This window comes from Lonchura striata, chromosome 1 (genome assembly GCF_046129695.1).
Source record: "Lonchura striata isolate bLonStr1 chromosome 1, bLonStr1.mat, whole genome shotgun sequence".
In the NCBI taxonomy this organism is placed as follows: Eukaryota; Metazoa; Chordata; class Aves; order Passeriformes; family Estrildidae; genus Lonchura; species Lonchura striata.
Window position 1 is genome coordinate 136,876,003 of NC_134603.1, and position 21,296 is coordinate 136,897,298.

Here is a 21,296-nt window from a genome sequence, read left to right on the forward strand (position 1 = left end):
TTTTTTCAAGTCTTTGACAAGCAATTATGAAGAACCCAGCCCCAAACTGGGATCAAATAAACCAGCGTAATCATGCTAAATTTGCCTCAAAGTAAGCAAGAATTCATAATGCACCAAAACCTGCAGTTTCTGCAGAGTTTGCTCACTTTCTTCTATATATATAGTGCTATGACATTATTGCAATGTATTGAAGTACTGGGATTTTGTCTCTGTTTGTTTCTGAGATGTAAGGGTTAAAACAGAGGACTTTAACTGATGATATTTCAGTGCAGGTTTCTTGTCCCCAATTCTCAAATTGCTTTTCCAGGTCTATCCTGTATAGCACCCCAACAACTAACCTGAATTAATATTAGCAATGCCACAGAAGATGACAAATGTCTCCACCTCTACTTACAAGGATGGAGACTTCAGTTTTGGAAGGGACTTGCTCCTCAAAGAGAGCAGTGTTTACAGTGTGCACTGCAGTTATTTCAAAATACCATGTGACAGGACATCTCCTTATTTAGAGTACAGAGCTTTATCCATCAACCCGTTGACATAGAGAAGGACCCATTGCTATCTGCAGAGAGAAGGATTTTTATATACTGCCAAACTTCTAATCCAAGTTTTGGTAGAAGAATGAGGAACAAGTTACATTTGCCATGAGTTTCTCCAGGTTTCTAGTTTTTCTTTCCCTCATGCAATGCTCACTACAGTCATCAGGTAAGTTTCCTGTTAGTTTTTTATTAAACTAGATATAAAAATGTTTTACCTTGGGCAGCTTTACAGTTTTAATGCATAGATTGATTATTTTGTATGTTTTATCAGATTTGATACATGATATAAAGAGTATATCAGGTACCCTGGCAGTTCTTGATTCAGAGAATAAAAGGGGGGGTGTGTAGGATGGAAAAATTGAGGTAATAAGAAAAGGATTTTTAAACGGAATTTCTTTCCATGGAAATATTAAATCAGATGGCATTGTGTGGGATGGAAATGAAAGATGAGGAAGCATGGACCTCTTTCCATTTACCTTCCTCATCACACCTATGGTGCAGTGATCAGTCGAGGGATATACATATTTCCATGATAGTTGTGTGAATTTCTCTTTCTGCCCCATGACACGAGGTATAAGAAGGAAGAACTGGCTCCTCCCCTTCAGCCTCAACAAATTAGAAGAACAGTTCTACTCTGAAGATATTTATCAGTCATTTGGTATAGTTATAGAGAGAAATGGTAAAGCAGTAATGTGTGGAGAACTGAGTGGAGGAATGAGTTTGCATGAATGTGAGACTGAGAGTCTATATCAGAAATTTCACTATGAAAGAGCATTCCCATTATACTGTAATAGTTTAACAATATGAATAATTGTTAACCTTAAATAATCTGAGTTTAGGATGAATCTGCAAGAGTTCTCCAAGTGGAGAAATGTGCAACTGAAACCTAAAGTTTTCACTGTGCAAATATGCTCATGACAATCTGGTCTATGTTTTCTCTGGTCAGTCACCCTTTTTCTTTCAATAGTTAAGGAATAGGTGAGGTGAAAGAGTGGTTATGGATAGAGTAATCAAGCAAATAAACCAAACTTACTGAGCTTTACAGAGAACAAAAATGCAGTGAACTCGCTGTTGTTTCAGTTTTGTAACTTTTCACTCCTCAGGAAACACAATGCATCATCAACTTTTCATCACAGAATTTGACTTGTCTACAGTGTATATGTATCAAATTCTAACCACAGTATTTAAACTTCTAATTTTACTAAAATATTTTATTTAAAATCTGTAGCTACTCTAGGAAGAAAATTATAATGAAAATAAATTTTAAAAGATTGCATAACTTCTCAACTTAGATAGAAAAATATATAATATATAGATCCATTATTAGAAGTTTAGATATATTATTTTTTTATTATTTTCATGTGCTTTAACAATTTTTTTCCCCCTAGTTACTTTTACACTACGAGGAAATGCCAATGGACAGCCTTGTGTATTCCCTTTCAAATACAACGATAAGCAGTACAATGAGTGCACAGATGCTGGCAGGTCAGATGGGCTGCTCTGGTGTGCAACAACTGCAGATTTTGACACTGATAAACTCTATGGATTTTGCCCACTAATAAGTAAGTTTTGCATTTTATTCATTAACTTGTCATGAAATGTTGAGTAGACCATCTCCTGGGCTACCAGGTTTTTTATGGGCCACCAGCTGCACAGCTGCCTGACTGTCCTTGTTAGAGTAGCCCAAATGAAAATCACCTCACTGGACACTAGTACCAATAGCTGAGAGCTCTCTCTGCTGTGAATGGAGAGCAAGAGGTGCCACTAAAGATTGGTTCAGCCCAGAAAGGTTCTGACTCAAATGCTGGAGGTGACTGTTTCCCTCTGTGAACCAGAGGGGTGAAGAGGCTCTTTTTGGGACTTAAGTGTATGACACGAATAGAATGAATTTAGACATCTATCTTATTATTTATACTTTCACCTTCTTTTCAAAAATTCCCATTTCTCTTCATTCCTTAAGCATAACCTATAGGTCAATTTTCACTTAAACTGCTATTTTCTAGTTTTTTCCCTTTAATTTTCTATCTTGTTCTAGTTTCCTATTGCCAGTCTATACAAAAATGCTGTGGTGAGAATTATCTTCCTCTCCCAGCTTTGTTCTGTCTTCTGCACTGAACTTAAGTTTGGATCCTTCCAGCTGAGGACACAAACATTAGTCTCACTCACCAATGCCCATCCCAATAACACAGCAGTTTCACCAGGTTTTGTGAATTGCTCTGCAAAGACAGCAGCTGAGATGTAAATTGTTGTTACACAGAGTTCTTCTGTTGTTTCTCAAGCTGTCAAAGGCCACCTTCTGTCATTTCTGGAAAAACTGCTTCTCTTGATGGTGAGCTAAGAGGGAGTTCCTACCCATTCCTACCCTGGAGGCTCTTCATGCCTCCAGGGTCATAGTTCACCTACACACTTGCTTTTCTCCTCTGACTTTACCCTGGAATCTCTTTATTTCAATCAATAGATATGTCTGGTTTACCTAGAATTGCATTTGCAGTATGAGAAAATTCAAAAGCAAGTACTGGGAAAAAATTCACTCCATTCTAAAAATATAGAAATTTTAAATATTTTTAATTTAAAAGAAATATGCAGTTTTCTAATTTGATGCCCAGAATTATTTTTTTTTTTTATGATGCTTAGCGTGCATCTTTAGAGATTTTGCATTGTACATTTTATTTTCTTTTAGTTGGTATATGTGAATCCACTAGAACAGTGCTCTATGTCACTTCTTCCAGACGACACAGAAAGATTTTGGACAGAAGATGCTTCAACTGGCATTCACTATCAGATAAACTCAGAATCAGCTCTAACATGGCACCAAGCAAGGAAAAGCTGTCAGCAGCAAAATGCAGAACTACTAAGCATTGCAGAGACTCAGGAGCAAGCATATGTAGGAGGTAAAAGGATAGAGAACAGACTTTAAAAAATGCTGTGGTGAGGCAGGCTGCCTTGTCATCTGCCTCAGCCAAGAAAGAGCACGGGGTGTCACGGGTGGCTGGGCAGCCACCAAAGGGAGATGGTCTGAGCTGCCCTTCCACTGCCTGGGGGTTTTTATGAAGCTTTGGTCACAAACTCTTTGGGAGTGAAGTGTGCCCATGTCCCATGTGTGCTGTGAACATGGGAGCTCCTGCAGCTCCTGCAGTCAGCCCCAGGGGAAGGGTTTCCTCTGCTCACCTTTATGCAAGGGCACTCAAACCTGACCAGGGCCTCTAATTTACCTTTTTCCACTGTTTTTCAAGGATTATTAATATTTTCAGGAGAACATATGATGATGGTTAAATTTGTCCTAGTATGGGTACATTTGCATACATAAAATCAAAATAACTCCAGTGGATTTCAGGTACAGGTATCATGGCATCTGTTTGATTATAAATAGTGTAAAGGAAGCTTTGAAAGGATTCCCATAGGAAGAAAAAATTGGAAAATAACTTATTGACTTTTTCTTTTACTCCATGAAATTTGTTACAGAAGACTTCTAGCAGCATTCCCTTATGAATATCAGGGCTTTTTTACATGTTTGTTTTCTAATAAAAGCAAGTGAGAAAAATAAAGTTATATTTAAATAATGAAAGAAGATGTTGATTTGCCCTACTAAGATCTGTAGTAAATCAATATAGATTCATTTACAAATTTTACTTTTTGTAATCAGTGCATGTCAGTAATGCAGAAAGCACCAGTTTGGGACTGGTTTAAAATTAGAAATATGAATTTATTACTTTACACTTAATTTCTTTTAGAATTTCTTACTATGAATAAGAATAGAGAGATACAACTGAGGGATTTTTCTTTTCTAATTTAGAGCTAACAAAAGAATTTAGTTTTGCCTTCTGGATTGGATTGAACGCTTTGGATTTCAACAGTGGATGGCAATGGGCTGGGGGCAGCCCTTTCAGATATTTAAACTGGGCTCCAGGTAAGAGATATATATATTTTGTAATCTTTTAATTAATTCTGATAAGACACCAACTAATAAAAACTGTCCTACCTAATTTTATTTCAGGAAAGTCCATTCTGATTTACAATAGCTCAAGATCTAGACCCCTATTTTAAGACTAACACTTTCAAATTACAAAGTTCATTGTGGATATCAGTTATAGCATTTTATTCTATTCTTATCTAAACAGAGAGCTTGTTTATGAAAGCAGAGTGTCATTTGGAGTGATACATAACCCTACACATCAAAAATCAGAATTTTCCATAACATGTTGTTCACAAGTGTGAATATAAGTCAAATATTCCAAAGGTAGCAAAATATTTAGCAAATAATATCTCTGTGTTGTTTGGAGAATTTCTAAACACTATTGAGAAGCTTAGGGAGCCAGCTTATAATTCCTCAACAGTTTATGCAAAATTGCACTGGGCCACAAGTGAAATGGAGTGGGTTTGTAGTGTTTTTCATACAGGGCAAGTTCTTTGCTTTGCTTTTTGTGTTTTTTTGGTTCTCTGTTTGCTTTATGCCATGAGTATTCCAAACTGTCTCCTGATTTGGAAAAGTTTCAAGGTGTCAAAGGAAAAATTAAACTCTTCTCTGAGTTTTCAAGAGCTTTATCAGGAAATTTGCTTTGCTGCTTACAGAGGTTTGTACACACTGCAAAAGAAAAGAAAAAAGCTATTTCATAGGAAAGCAGAACTGTGAAACTCTTGAAATATAGGGAGGATAATATAACTTAAAACTCAATATTCAAAAGTTTGGAAGTTTTAGACACAAGATAAATGTCCACATTCAGCAGTTCTTCCTGGAAGAACCAGAGTGCCAGGCAAACAATTAGACATTTCCCAGAACTGTGCTGAGAACAAAGTCAGTGAAGGGTCATTATTTCTCTCTCAGAGTATTGACTAAATGTAGCATTGTATAAACTTCAAGGCAGTTATCCTGTAGGGAGGGGCTTCTTCCTATTAGTGATTCAAGGAGTCGTAAAAAGTAGATGTTTCCACTGGTAATATGATGTTTCTGTTAATATTTTTATTAATTCCTTGCTGTGAGATTCTATTTTGTCTCTTACTTAAAGGAAGTCCTTTCCTGCTCCCTGGGAAAATCTGTGGACTGTTGAATCCCAGAAAGAATGCTAAATGGGAAAACCAAGCATGCAATCAGAGACTAGGCTACATTTGTAAAAAAGGATCCTTCCGTTCAAAGCCTGATACTATGCCCAAAGGTAGGTTAGTCAAATAAAAAGAAAGGTTTTCATGATTTCTAGAAAGACAAACTTGTTTGCAACATTATATTTCAATGAAGATATTACAAACCTTAAAAAAACACAGCTATACATGACACACAGATTTTATATGCCATCTTTATTCTCCCTTTGTGTATTAATTAAGAATATTATTATTTTGTTCCATCACTCTATCATTCATTCTTGCAAGACAGATTGTAGACGCTTCATCATGGTAGCCAGAGCCAAAAGGCAAATTTTCATAAATATGGTAGAAATATTATTCTCATTTGCTCCAAATGAGCAAATTGGAATATGAGCAAATGCCTGCAATTACTTGTATATCAATGAAAAAAGTCCTCCTCTGTCTGATGACTGCAGTGCTTTGGTTTCATATGAACAGAGCAGGAGCAGCAACAACACTGACACAGACCTTGTTGCATGTGTGGGGCACCCCAGCTCACCAGCACGGCTGTGAACATGCCCCATGTGAGGGGGATCCACTGGAGACTGTCACCTGGGAATGTTGTACAATCTACTTTTAAGGAATGAGCTACACTACAGAAAGCAGACAAATAAATTCAGAGAATCATTACTCCAATAATAACATTAAAAAGAAACACAGGATTCTATTTTTACAGCAACACCAAGCTACGTTTTTAAAAATATAAGTTATAAAAATGCCACTGAGAGGATATGGAAAGTCCCCACTAATTTACAAGGTTTACTGACCTGCAGTTGTCAAAAAACTGCTTCATGCTTTTACATACCTGAAAAGTGTTTGTTTGTGAGAAACCAAAGACCAGCAGGCAGAGCCAGTGTGAGTTACCACAGTCAGCACAAGATCGAGTGGCTCTGTGGGACAAAGAGAGGAGAGGCTGATGTCTGCTTTGTTTTTTCACAGATCATTATTTCAAATTGCAATTCTGAAGTAATGTGGACATTTTTCAGTGGTTCTCTGTTTAAGGAGAATTCATTCTATTTACATATTTAGCATCCTGTGCCTTAATGATATTTGCTTTTAATTGGAATGTATTTTGTGTTGCCAACTACAGATTTATGTTTATTCATATATTTCCATTTTTGTAAAGAGTACTCAAGAGACCTCATTCTAGTGTCCTCTATTTTCCTCTTGTTCTGAAAATCTGTGTTCTGATTTTAGGGGAATTGAGGCCTGTTCAGTGCACAGATGGCTGGTGGCCATATGCAGGTCACTGCTACAGCATTCACCGGCACCCCAAAACATGGGAAGATGCTCTGTCTTCTTGTAAAAAGCAAGATGGAGATTTGGCAAGCATCCACAACATTGCTGAAAATAGCTTTCTAGTGTCACAGCTTGGTTACAGTGAGTATATATATGTAGGCCTGTATTGTATTTGCTCCATCTGTGACATAAAAGCTGAACTTCATATTAAAGTTTAATGCTTTCTCTGAAATACCAAAATTGAAAGACTGAATCTGATTTACCATGCTCCTTTATGTTGCTGCTGTTGCATAAATACAGAACTACATCTATGTTTATCAAGGTATAATCCATGCTGTAAAACACTATAAAGGAGGAGAAGAAAAGAAAAAAAACAAAGGTATTCTTTCCAGAGACACATAAAGATCTCTAATTATTGCACTTTTGGCACCTAAATTCTATGTACAAGACTTTAGAACTGAGCTACAAACCTAGAAGATAAGCTTCTTACTGAGATTCAAACCTCTGGCTGATGCTAACCTCTTGCTACATATCCCCCTAAGAAACCAGTATTTTTCACTTCTGATATTCCTTGGATTTATAGTAACCAGTCCTGACACTGCAGATGCTGTCCTTGGTGAACATAAGTCCTCTCATGTCCTGGCAGGTGTCTCCATGGCTTGGACTCAGTGTGATCTCCTGAGAGGTGGGACACCCACAGCCATTCAATGTCTTCATGCTCAGGACCATTTTGTTGTTCTGAATCACAGAAAGCTTGCAAAGATCTTCTGTCAGCTGTAAAGAGCCTTATGCTCATTAAAATCAGCATTTCGGCATGGAATCAGATGGGTTTTCCACAACACATTTCTTATAGAGATCTGAGAGGAAACAGCACTTTTATAAAAGCACAAAGACCACCTCTTGTGTACTACATGCCAAATGTATCACCCCCTGCTTGTTCTGCATGTGAAAGCATTCACTGCACAGTGGAGAGTAACCAAACCTATTTCTTGTCATGCTTCAGAGCCAACAGAAGAGCTGTGGCTGGGTCTGAACGACCTGAAGTCTCCCTTCTGCTTCGAGTGGAGTGACAGGAGCCCTGTGACATTCACCAAATGGCAGCGCCGGCATCCCGCCTGCACCAGCGGCCTGGAGGCGTGCGTGGCTATGAAGGGGCAGGTATGGCATGCACTCATCTTACAGCAATGCAGCTGCTGGCTGCATCAACCCAAAATCGCTTCTGTGCTTATTCAGGTATCATTCCTTATGTTATCTTGAAGTCGTTTTGCTCCAAAATTTGGTATCAACCAGAAGACAAGTTCAGAGGTCAGGAGATATCAGAAGGAGAGGAAACATTTTCCTAGTACCCCCTTCTGAAATTCCTTGTCTGGTGAAAATTCTGATCCAGAAATTTTCCATTAAATTATTTTCCTTGGTTTCAGCAAAGAAAAAGTTTAAGATCTGGGAGAGGAATAGGGATGAACTAGTTAATACCCTATGTGGATACCATAGGTGCTCTTTGCATACCTCATATTCCAGTCAGATAGACATTTTTGTCCCTCAGTGTCACCTCACTGGGACATGGCATCTAGGCACAGAGACCTGGCACTAGGACATGTTTCTTCAGCTGTCATCTACCTGCCAAAAAACTAATATAAAATTCTATAGTATTTCTGACTGCTTGACTCACAAACTTTATTTTCTTGCAAGATGTCTTGCAAGATGTGATTGATACATTTACCTTTGATTGTTTGATACATTACATGTGCATGTGTATGCACATGTATGCACACACAAAAAGTGTCATGAATTTGAAAGAAAAACATTTAAAATGGTAGTATGAAATGCATGCTGTTATTGAGAGAACTTTTATGTCATAGAAAAATGTCAACATTTTTCAATATTAGGGACCAAAAGAATTGGTCCTAAATCAGATTTTATGGGTGGATGAGGGAAAAGTTCTTCTTAAACAGGCTATATTTGTTTAAAGCAATCAGTGCATTCAGATTATTTGATGGATAAAATAATTAGATTTACTGCAACCCTAGCAGATGTGCATTAGTTCAGTTTAATGAATCTTTTTTTTCCAGCAGTGTAGTGAAATAATCCTGCTCCAAGAGCAGATCCTACCAGCTGCAGGTGAGATGGATCTTTACAAACCCTTTCATTTAAAAGTTGTGATAAGAAGTAATGTTGAGACTTCAAAATGTTAATTTCCTTCTTTCATCTCAAAACAGCATTAAATGAATCTTAAACTAGTATGCTTATGTGTTTATTTGTCTTAATGAATCTCCAGCTCGCCTTGTGAAGAAAGGGAAAAATCATTAGTTTGCTTATGAGTGCCTTTCCTTGACATTTGCTCCTTCTCCCTGCTATTCTAGGATGGATACTGGGCAACTGACGTTTGTAATAAGCAGCTTGGTTACATCTGTAAGAAGAAGCCTTCATCACAATCCTCTGAAAAAGAGACAATTGAGGACCCAGGCTGCCAGAAAGTAAATGCTCTCATAAATAATAATCCTTGAAAAAGTGTAGAGGAATCAATTTACTAGTTCTTGCTTCTTTTGGATATTGTCTTTGTATCTTATAGAAAATCTCCTGTTGAGGCAATCTGGTCTTTTCCTGCTAGCAGTTTACTAATTGATGAGCATTTTCCATTTCTGTTCTGAAAATTTTCAAGAAAGTTGAGATTCATGTACGTGTAAGTGAATAATGCCTTGCCCTCCATTCCCAGATGAGCCACCTTGTGATTCGGAAAAGCATTGTGTCTGTATTGGTCAGCAGAGATCTCTGTAAGAGCAGGAAGAAGTGAGGTTGTTTTACTGATATTCCTCCTTTCTGCTCTCCCTGAATACAAGCACTTCTGGATTCCTCTTGGCTCAGAAAATCTCTTAACTCCTTGTACTTGGGAGTGACAGGGACAGCTTTGGGGGCTGTGCTTGCATGTAAAGTCATTTCTGTATTGCAATATTTTGGTATTTCGTTATGTCTGATTGTGCAGTTTTGGAAAGCTGGAGCTGCAAGCCCCCTGAATAAATCACGGGCTCCTTATAGACTCAGTTTGCATAATCTCAACCTTACAGGGCACTGGAAAGCCACAGCAAACAGCAGTCACAATTTTCTTTGCAAAGTCATGTAAGCAAAAAAGAGATGGAAACCGAGATCTTAATGTCATCCCTTAAACAAAAAAGCCTCCTGTAGGAGTGAACAACATTAAAAAAGTGCTTCTATTTACTAACAGATCAGCCCAGTCTCATCTTAGTTTTAAACTCAGCTGCAACAAATTGAGCATTTAATATTTATACACACAAGAGCAGAAAAATTCCTACATTGAAGTATCTTTCCATTGCACATTAAAAATGTTATGTTTGTCACAGGGTTGGAAAAGATATGGTTTTCACTGTTACTTGGTGGGTTCTGCGCTTTTGACATTCTCAGAAGCAAATAAGACATGTGAACAGAGCAAATCTTATCTAGCTACGGTGGAAAGCAGGTGGGAAAATAACTTCTTTATAAATCAATGCTTTTAGTGGAGAAACTTGCAAGAATTTTCCATTTTTTTAATTAATCAAAGTATTTTATCAGCATTTTCAAAAAATATTATTTTAGCAAGGCATGCAAAGATAATCCCTGCAAGAAAAATAAACCCAAAGCAAACACCTCAATGTTGTAGGGCTATCTACTTAATTCATCACAGCAACTTTCAAATTTGGGGGCTTCTTGAACTAAACAGTATCTTTTTATTTTTCAATTCATAATTAAAGCAACTTCTGTCTTTGGTGGGGTTTTTGGTTTTCTTCTTTGTTGTTTGGTTGGGTTTTTTGATTTGCTGGGATTTTTGAAAGAAGATTTTACAATTTTCATCTACTTGCTCTCATAGTCTCTCATGATAGGAAAGCTTTAATAAAAATATTTTCCTAAACTACTTTCTAAGTCAAATTCTAAACAAATGTAGGAAATGTTCCCCAGAACCTGCCCTCTCCCACAGCCAGAATGTATCATCTCTAATCTACCTACAACCCTGTCAGGCTTCTGAGGCTTCATGGCCCCTGAAGAACCTGACTGCCTTCAGATTGGTAGCAAAGCTGACAGCTTGCTCCTGTCTTGATGGTCTGTTTGAAGCACCTCAAACATTTGGAAAGACAGTGAAGAGAGCTGACTACAACTAGAAGCCCATGGGAGCAGCAATTTGTGATGTTTAAGATGCCTTCAGAAAAAGTACAGGGAAAGTTGCCCCTCATGAAATTCTTTTGACTGCAGTTTAAAGACTAACAGGATTTTGCCTAGACTTCACTGAAGAGCTGCTGTTTTGGAGTCATGTTAAAACTCTGTTTTTATCACTTAGATTAATATTGCACACTAACAGGCTGTGAATTAACACTGTTTCCCATTGCAGACATGAGCAAACCTTTCTGATTAGCCTGACGGGGCTGAGTTCTGAAAAATATTTCTGGATTGGTCTCTCTGACACAGAAGAAAAAGGGAGTTTCAGGTGGACCAATGGAGAAACTGCTCATTTCACACACTGGAACACAGCTATGCCAGGTAAGCTCTGCATGGGCTCAACCCCTGCAGAAGTGCAGCTGCAGCTCTCAGGTTTGTGCTTTCATTCCCCTGGGTAGAAATTAGAGTGGGCACTATGATCTGTGCCTGTAGCTGTGGGTGGCCAACACCACCAGTGTGTCACTGTGTCTGACAGCAATGCCACCAGCACAGGCACAGCTGAGCTGCAGGTGTTGGTGTGAGCCAACCTCCTGCCAGGGTGTGCAGAGACAGATTTTGATAGGTTAGACTGAAGGCAGTACTGTGTAGGAGTTAACAAGGTCCATGGTATAATTATTATTGTCATTTTTAACACCGGACCAGTTAACAACTCATCAGCTTTATAAAAATTATTCTGGATGTTTTTTTGACCCACAATGTGCATAGGTGAGAAGTGAGCAATGAGCATGCAGCTGTTTGGCATTTCAGCAATACAGCTGAGCAGCTACCTGTGAGCTCTTGCCTTCACACAGCTAGTTATGCCTTAGGAGAAACCTGCTGTACTTGACATCACCCTTCTTGAAATTGAGTTATCAGGATATTAAGAACTCCAAAGCACTTGTCAGGTCATCTATTACATATGTAAATTTAATCAAGGGCCATTTTCTCCCTGATTTGTTTTCTGAAGCTGCAAATCTCTGGCTTTGGTAACACTGTGTCTTTGGGACTCATCTCATCGGTCCATATCTGGCCTCTGGTAGTTGACATTAAAAATAGTTTATATCCAGGATATTTTTAATATTCATAATCTGCATCTTTCTTTTCATAATTTTCAATTCATAAAAACAAAGGTCTCATTCCTTAGGCAGCAATTAAGGCTTTGGTTTCACTCATTTCTTTTCCACATCACAAAGGGAAAGAGCAAGGCTGCGTTGCCATGAGAACAGGAATTGCAGCTGGATTATGGGATGTTGTTAGCTGTGAGAAGCCATGGAATTATCTTTGCAAACGGTGGGCAGCAGGAGTGCCCCATCCTGCTCCAGGACAGGTGCCTGTGGCCGCGTGTGCCCAAGGCTGGGACAGAGCCTCCCGGGCAGACTCGTGCCTCAAAGTAAGTGTGCCCACCGTGCGCCCACCTTCCTTCCCCGGGAGCCTCAGTGGAGGCAGGGCACTGTGCCCTGCTACCAGGATGCTGGGGCATTATTTGGGAATGATCTTCTCTTTGGTATTCATGGCAAGGAAACATGGGGGAAAAAAAAAATCCATCAAATGTAAGGAAAGTCAGCAACAGAAAATGATAAACACAGTGCTAGAAATATGCTTTCTTTTATCTAAATGCCAGGTGAGAACCTCACCTAATTTATTTGCTTCCAGGAGTTTAGAACTTCATAAAAAACATAGTATCACATCTCAAGGGCTGGCAGTATCCTTAACAGAAATCAATGTTTCGGAGTGAAAATGTGCCCCTCTTACAACCTTTTCTGACACAGCATGTGATCCTCATAGCAATACTTTTGGATCTGGATTTAGTTGGTGACACTTTATAGCAAGTAAAACTTTTGAGCCTTCTCTTGATTTAGTTAAAAGTGCCTTAATAATATCTCCTTTTTGCAAAGGAAAAAGGAAATAAAACACAATATTGATCAAGTAAATAAATATGCAGTATTGTTCTTCCATGTCTTTATATAGGTCTGATCTCACTATTCCTGAGACTCTCTGCCTGTTGGGAGACCAGAGCTGATTTTATTCCTGTATTTACAAGGGTCTGAGCTTCTATGTCACATGTAATTTTGATTAAATTGGTTCTGCCATTTACCAAATTGTTAATCATCATTTCTATAAAATGTCAAGCACTCAGTCCTGTTAAACACAGCCTTAGTCCAAGAATGTATGTTCCTCATGGCAGAAAGTGTATTTTGTATCTGTATACTTGCACCTCAATACAAAAAGCTCTTCCTCAGCTGGTGTCTGCACTTGGCCAAACACCATTTTGTATCCATTTTATCTTTTCCAGTCCAGCTCACTGACTTACCCTTCCCCTTTCTTTTCTCACAAATATTCTGTTTTCTACTGAAAAATGCCATGGTTGAGTTTTTCCATCTTTTTTTGAACATTTCAGTGGACAAAGTTCCAATTAAATTACAGATTAGTTTTTTCTCCTCCTCATTACATTCTGATACCTTTTGATCTCCTCAAATACCTATACTAATTTTGCCTTATTTTAAAATAGATGATGCTAAGAAAAAAATGTTTACACTTCACATTTTAATGTTTAATATTGGAGGCTTGGACAGGTGTCATGTAGTGTCACTCAAGGATAAAGGTGTGCTAAAATGATGCTGATTTTAATTACACATATTTTATAAGCTTCAAAAATGTACTAATTTATTTTTACTTTTTGTTGTCAATAGTTTTTTGTGAGAGAGGGAAACCAAAAGAAGTCTTGGTTTGAAGCTGAAGAATTCTGTAGAGAAATAGGTGGAAATCTGGTCACAATCAATACAAGAGAAGATCAAATTTTATTATGGCAATTAGCTTCGTGAGTACTTGCATAAAGATACTTCTTCATGTTCCTGCTATGTTAAATAAAAATTACTTAAAACATATCTGGAGCTGAACAAGTGAGTAAATAAAAACAACCAAATTTAAATTACATTGATACAAGATTCTCTTCTGGAAATAGCATCCTGTTACATTGAATTAAAAAATAATCTTGAGTATTTCAAAGAGGCTTAATATTTTGGTTATTTTCATCACAGGTTTTAGCAAGGCCATTTTCCAGATCTTATAAAAGGCCATTTTCCAGATCTTATAAATTTCTTACATGTTAGTCCCTCTCCCTAGAGGGAGAAAATAAAATAATTCAGCTCTAACTGGCATTTTGTAACTGTCTGCAATTCTTCTTTAACCAACCCATTCAAAAAATCCCTTGAGTTACTGTGCAATATAAACCAAAAGTCAAGGACTTAACGTGAAATTTTTCTGACTATAAACTGAAGAATCCTGAATTCAAAGAGTAATTAATTTTAATTAACCTTTGGTAGCATTGTAGATGCTATATCTTGCTCATGATTTATAAACTGTGACATTATTTTCACCTCAAATTAGACCAATATTCTGATTGTATTCCATAATGTCAAGACGTGTCAATGACACATAATATACATATACAGCTTTTTAACCAAAACTGTTTCACATAGTGGAAAATTGAGGTTTACTTTCTGAAACAGATTTAAAACTTTCCTATTAAGAAGTTTTTGTGATCTTACCCTTCTTAAATTTAAATATATTTCAGTACTTTGATCACTTGAATGTGGTTTTATTTGTCTGTTAAGTCTCTTTTCTTTAGAGTATAAAATATTTGTGGAAGGAAATTTTTGTATTATGCAGTGACAGAAATAGTAATTTTATTTGGTCCATAGGCAGAAGAAGATAAATAGCATGAAATATTAACTAAATTACTTAGGAAGTGCTAAGAAGCAAATGAAAACCATTCAAAATCAATTATCACTATTTTTATTAATTAAATAAACATCTATTTATGCTTTACTTTTGCGAAAGCTCTGTCTTCAAACTCACACTAGAACCAAGATCTGTGCTATATACACAAGGATGGGAACTTGAACTGGTTCTGGGCCACATCACTTTAACTTTTTTTAAAATATGATGAATCTTTAAATATGATCGTCACAGAGCACTATCATCTCCCTGACAGAGTGCAGGGAGTGAGCTTGGCTTTGGGCCACAGCTCCCAGTTCAGGTGTGACAGAAAGCAGGATATTTCTGTGCTTTTCAGGATTTATATCCCAGCCTCCCTTTCAATGCCTTCATAACTATATTGTACAAATTGTTTTAGGGACGAAGGGCTGAACACTCAGGCTTTCTGGATTGGTTTGTTTCTCTTAAATCCTGATGAAGGATTTGCCTGGATTGATGGCTCCCCTGTGAGTATTTATTTGCTGGATATTAATTTTCTGTCTTTTAGAAAATATATACTTTAGAATATACAATGAATAGATGCAGTGCACTGTCTTAACGCAGCATTGCCTGTGTTTCATCCCTGGTACCATGTTATATCCCACCTGGACAGTCTGTGCCCTTAGACCTTCCCAGCCTCCCAAAACGGGCACTGCTGTATGCAGTACAGGGAAGCCCGGTTGCCAACTTTCACAAAAGAAGATAAATGTGACTCCTCTGCCCATCAGTTTTTCTTTATCAAGCACGTGGTTTTCTATACCATGTAGTCTCTGTACCTTCTTCAGGGAGTGGTGGGGAAAGTAACCTGACCAACATGACCTTCACAGCCCTCTCAGGTCTGTTTGAACTCCTACTTATCCCATAAAAAAGGTACTTGAGATAATGAGATACTGAAATTGTGTCATGATGGCAATCTCAATTACTTCTATTCAACTCGAATCACACAGTAATTTATATGTATTTCCAACACAGGTAATTTATGAGAACTGGGAGGAAAATGAACCCAACAACTATGAAGAACTTGAACATTGTGTTATGTTTAATGGATCACCCCAAATGCGCTGGAACGACTTGCGCTGTGAACATTTACTTAATTGGATTTGTGAAACAAAAAAAGGTATTGTTGCTTCCCCATTTAATTGGAGCAATAAACTCAAGCTTAAAAAGCAAATTTTATGGATCTAAATAAATTGAAAGGAAGAAAGACACTGGGAATTGTTCATTTTAAAACCACTTACAGTGAAGGCAACACATAAAGCAGGTAGAATGAATTTAAATATTTCTCTTGTCCTTGGGTGCAAGAAGTTAGAATATCCCTATTACTTTATCTCTAGTTTTATCTCTTTCTGGCATGGGTTGAATAAATTTGTGAAGCAAAGGTACTTATCCCCTTTCCTTTTATCTAGTCCCTCTATCTGCTTCAGGCTTACCCAGGATATCTGTAGATGCAGGATGCTAGAGTTCTCTTTATAAAAGTGAAAAAAGCTTGCTCCCCACTGTGAAACAATTAATGGGAACTAAGAGAGGGATCAGTTGCTATAGGAACCAGCAACTCTGAAAATGCAGTCTGATCTAAAGTGGAGGCTGGTGTAACCTTGATGGACTCCTGCATCTACCAGCTTTGCCTGGAAAGCAGGGCCCCAGTGCCAAAACTCCCCCACCTGGTGCCAGGCTCACAAAATGGACCTGACAGATGTTGGGGTGCCTCTCAGCCGGAAATGGAAATGGGGTCTGTGTGGGCTGAGGAGATCAAATGACAGCTGACAATGAAAGGACTTGTTTTGCTTGCTCAGTCCTCCTTCTACATCCCTGCTTCCTGGTGCTAAACTGAGTGTTTGTATGCATCTCCATGGAGAAGGAGACTTTTAAAACCTTCTTGAAATGAAAAGAAAGTTGGATGCACACAGGGAACTACTAGGAGGCACAATAGGAAGGGGAAGGGATAAGCAGTTACATAAAAACACTGAGTGTATCTAATATTTGATGACTCTGCCAACAAAACCCCTGAAGGGTGAATAAGGCACCATGGTAACATTGAAAAATTGCTTAACCAAAAAGGAAGAATCACTGTTCCCTTTTGGTAAATTAGTCACACAAATGCAACATTCAAGCCTTAATTTCTGCCTACCAGCTCAAAGCAGCACATCCTGTGCAGCCCCTTCTGGCACACTGAGCATGCTGCTTTGTGTGGATGTGTCTCTGCTCTTGGTGAGATTACTCAGAAGGAGCTCAGCAACTGTGACACAAAGACTCTGATCACTTTATCTTGCTCCTAGATGACCTTTCAAAAGCAGGGAAAAAAAATCTAGAAATGAATCTTGTAATTGTGAATCTAGATCATGTGATGATCAACATGACAGAAGACATGCTCACATGTGAATTCCCTCACATGCACTTAAGACATCTATTTACAAAAGATATTCCAGCTTTCTGAAAACAATTAATGTTACAGTTATCTGAGGATTAAACAATAAATAAAAATAACCAGAACTATATAAATAATGAAGACATTGAAATGCAATAATTTTAGTTCTATTGTTCACTAAATACTTCAGGAAAAAATGTTTAAATGATCCCAAAATAATTTTACCCAATTTTTCTTTTTTTGTTGTTGTTTATTTCTCATCAGACTATTGCTGACACTTCTATAATACTGTGTTTCTGTCCATCAAACCACAGTAGAAATGTGAGAATTAATAGTCCAGAGGTACAAAATAACAGGCAGTCATATGAAAGAAGAGTTTCATTTCAGAGGCTATAGCTGGCTTTGTGAATACAGCTAATTTGCTTTCTCCTGGTTCAGCCTGTAATCAGAAACTTGGATTTGATATCCATTGACTCTCCAGGACTCTTAAAAACAGAATGTCCTAGTAAAAGCCAAGTCATCAGGAAAGAAAGAATTCATTGACACACTAGAAGTTACACCTGACATTAGCAATAAATCAGCATTACGTTTTCAGTACTTGTGGATAGTCTAGCACCATCTAGGTAAGCTTTAGAATTTACTATATTGGATTATGTTGTTTGGCTCTAGTCCCAAGAATACAAAAAAAAAATTAATCATAGAGTATCAAGTGAAAATGTTAAAACAAATTTTCAAAATAATTTTTGTTTAATCTACCAAAAATTTACTATGAAACATGGATTTTTTGATACAGTGTTTTTGGATATACATTACTGTAAAGTACATATTTTTCACTAGCTAAATGTTACTAAATTATACACTTATTTTAATATGGCAGAATGTGCTCTGAATTCTTGAAAATGCATTATCTGATTCATAGTTTGGTGGGTTTTGTTTCTTTCCCCTCTATTTTACAAAGTATGCAAAACTACTTAAATTAGATCTCTCTGATTTTTTTTTTTTTTAATTTGGGATATTGCTTATGAAAATCTTCTATCTTTCAGGTACATTGGTAAAGCCTGAAGCAAACTACAAACTTGGTAGGTTTTTTTTCCTCTTTCACAAAGATTACTGACTAGTTTTCAGACTTTGTACAGACCAGAAAGGAAAACATTCTATATGATTCTTTATCTTTCAGACTATCAGCTCACCAAAGATGGATGGATTATATATGAAAATAAGCAGTACTATTTCAGCAAAGAACATGTCCATATGGAAGAAGCTCGGAGGATTTGTCAGAAGAACTTTGCTGATCTGGTTGTCATTGAGAAAGAAAGCAAAAGACGATTTCTGTGGCAATATGTAAGCAGAAAGCCTATTAATTATATATAGTTGAATTTTGAGGCACAGCAGGTGATAAAATACAGGGAACATACTAAATATTTAGTAAGGCTGGAGTCCTGAGCTATTGTCCTACATTACTTATTTATAAAGCAATAGATTTGTTAATGACCTGTAAAATTACTATTGTTTTTAATAGATAGAGGAAAATGCAAATATTAAAGAGGCATGCAAATATTAAAGGTGCAGCAAAGGTTCAGGCCCAGGTTGCTCAGCTTTTCTAATATATGTAGTGTTCAGCACAGTGATAATTGCTTTTCTGTCCAGTGGATTCCTCACTCCAGGATGTTCCACATATGTGTCTTGCCTGCCTGAAGCCTGAGTCTGAACCAATCATATTCCTCTGTGAGTCCCAAATTAAAAAAAAAAAAAAAAAAAAGGAAAAATAAATCACAGGCATGATTAATTGGCTTTCAGATTTTTGCTTGACATTGAAAAGCAAATTAGTGCTTAACTATTAATTACTTCTATTTTAGATTTACACAAAACACAGAGGAAAATCATATTTCATCGGCTTAGTTGTCAGCTTTGATCAGAGATTCAGGTGAGTAAAGGAAAACTGGTAATGGACAACAAATGATGGTAATTTCATCTCAGAGAGCATTTCTTTGTGTTTTCATCTTACAAGTTAAAAAATGTTGTACAACTGACTTCTGGATAGTTTTCAGGAAATGTCTCAGACCCAAAGTACTACATTCTTCTATATTTAAGCAGAGAAATGCATTTTCCTTCCAAATTTGGGAGAGCAAACACAATAAAAATTCATGGCTAAGATGCAGCTTACTTAATGCCTTACACTGCGAGAGCTGCAACCCTGCATAAGTAGTGAGGAGAAACAGGTAATTTTAAGATGTTATTTACCTGATCTGCTCTTGATCCCTCATCTGCTAAGGATGAGATTGACCCTGACTAGATCTCCAATGACTACAGAGAAAGCCTGGGAAGTTTTGATAAAATATATATGTAAGGGTTAAATAAAATTAATTCCAAGTGGTTCAAGTTATATGAGCTCCAAGCTAGAAGCATAAGCAGCATCTACCCCAACATCTTTCTGAAATTTCTGGCAGGAAACCTGTTTTAACAATCCATTTGTAGAAGCCTTTCAGGAGGACACTTTTCTGGGATGTGAAGGATGTCCATCCATGCCTTGAATGTGGTAGTACTAAGCAGAGGAGAAGCAGCAGAAGTGCTGTAGCTATGTCCTCTCCAGGATCTGTAGAGTCTTTGCCCTCTGGTCACTGCTGATACCTTGTTTAGCCCCCTGCCCAAAAGCCTTGTGAGTAATGAATGCCTGCTGAGATCTCTGCTGGCAGCCACTGTCCCCTTGTTTCTTCCAGATGGCTGGATGACAGCCCAGTGAACTATGTTGCCTGGGCTCCAAATGAACCCAATTTTGCAAATAATGATGAAAACTGTGTGATAATGTCAGAAGATTTTGGTGAGTAAAATAGCAACAAGAAATATTTGGGTAAAATTTAGCATCAAAATCCAAAATGTTTGGTACATACTTAAATTTGGGGCTACCCTACAGAGGGGTAGTTCAACAATACTGACATCTTTTCATAACACACTCACTACAAACTGTCAACACTTAGAAAAAAAACATTGCAGAGGAAGGAGGAGTGTATTGGGGTAAATGTGTTTCATTTGTGCTTTATGAATGCCATCTGAGCCTGACTGCTGTAGTGGTTGTACAGGAGTTTTGTCTGTATTCTGTAATATCTAAACTATTATCTGTATTCCATTTCTTTACAGGTTTATGGAAAGACATAAACTGTGCTGTGAAAAACGCCTTTATCTGTGAAAGGCACAATTCAACTTACTCAGGATTTGCTCCTACTGTGCTTCCACCTCTGGGAGGATGTCCTGAAACTTGGCTTTTGTTCAACAATAAGGTACAGCAATAAATCCCAGCCATATTTAGGAGATTTGCTCTAGGTGAAGAAAGCAACTATCCCTTTTATCTCATTAAAGAAATTCTCTCTCTTTAAACACCAACTTACTAACAAGTATGCTAATTAGCAGTGCAGTGCATCTTCAGGTTGGAAAATTTGTAACTAAATATAAAAAAAAAGGTGATTTGAATGTTTGGAATTATAATTTTTGTAAATGTCTGTGTGCCTTTAGCCATAGCTACTTTTCTACTTTCTCAATACTTCTGCTTATTTTAGACATAAAGCATGGAAATCCTGATCCATTATCCTTATCTGTAAATGTAACACTGTTTTTCTGAGTAACAAAGGTGAAAAATTGAAAGGTCAAACTTTTCATAAGTAATTGGCCATCACAGCAACTCATCTTAAGCTGAGTAACACAAACAGCAATAAATGTCAAATCAAATATTTGACAATATCAAGCATTGGTTTCTGCTAAGTTAAGCAAAAAAATCTGGACATATGAACTTTTAAAAAACCCCAAAAACAAACAACAGAGAAAAACAAAAAATCAATTCCACAATGCAATCAATAGGAAAGGTTTTATGCATTCAAAGGAGGAGCCATATCTTCTGTCCCTCAGATGATACACAAAAAATGTTTTACACTGGGATGCAGGGAAAATACCCATTCAGAGGAGCACTTCTTCCTGACACTTGTGTGAGTTCTCACATGAGCTGAGGTTTTAGCACTCCATCTGTGGTATAAAATTGAAAAAAAACTTGACCTGAGAAATTATTACCTGCTCCAAATTAGGGTCACAGTCAGGAAATAGTTCCAGTCCCTCAA

At 37.3% G+C, this 21,296-nt stretch overlaps 1 protein-coding gene across 1 annotated transcript in view; it reads left to right on the forward strand.

Moving 5' to 3' along the window:
• Nucleotides 1–495: 495 nt before the first annotated feature.
• LOC110476202 (macrophage mannose receptor 1-like) overlaps nt 496–21,296 on the forward strand; it is a 33,104-nt gene continuing 12,303 nt past the window's right edge. Inside the window, exons 1-19 of the mRNA XM_077788328.1 lie at nt 496–702; nt 1,925–2,098; nt 3,266–3,427; nt 4,330–4,443; nt 5,540–5,686; nt 6,849–7,031; nt 7,894–8,048; nt 9,251–9,364; nt 10,247–10,362; nt 11,266–11,414; nt 12,266–12,462; nt 13,763–13,890; nt 15,208–15,295; nt 15,801–15,945; nt 18,237–18,272; nt 18,371–18,534; nt 19,050–19,117; nt 19,911–20,011; nt 20,329–20,468. Coding sequence (XP_077644454.1) covers nt 642–702; nt 1,925–2,098; nt 3,266–3,427; nt 4,330–4,443; nt 5,540–5,686; nt 6,849–7,031; nt 7,894–8,048; nt 9,251–9,364; nt 10,247–10,362; nt 11,266–11,414; nt 12,266–12,462; nt 13,763–13,890; nt 15,208–15,295; nt 15,801–15,945; nt 18,237–18,272; nt 18,371–18,534; nt 19,050–19,117; nt 19,911–20,011; nt 20,329–20,468 — 2,442 coding nt within the window. The 5' untranslated portion in view covers nt 496–641. The remainder of the gene's footprint in view (nt 703–1,924; nt 2,099–3,265; nt 3,428–4,329; nt 4,444–5,539; nt 5,687–6,848; nt 7,032–7,893; nt 8,049–9,250; nt 9,365–10,246; nt 10,363–11,265; nt 11,415–12,265; nt 12,463–13,762; nt 13,891–15,207; nt 15,296–15,800; nt 15,946–18,236; nt 18,273–18,370; nt 18,535–19,049; nt 19,118–19,910; nt 20,012–20,328; nt 20,469–21,296) is intronic.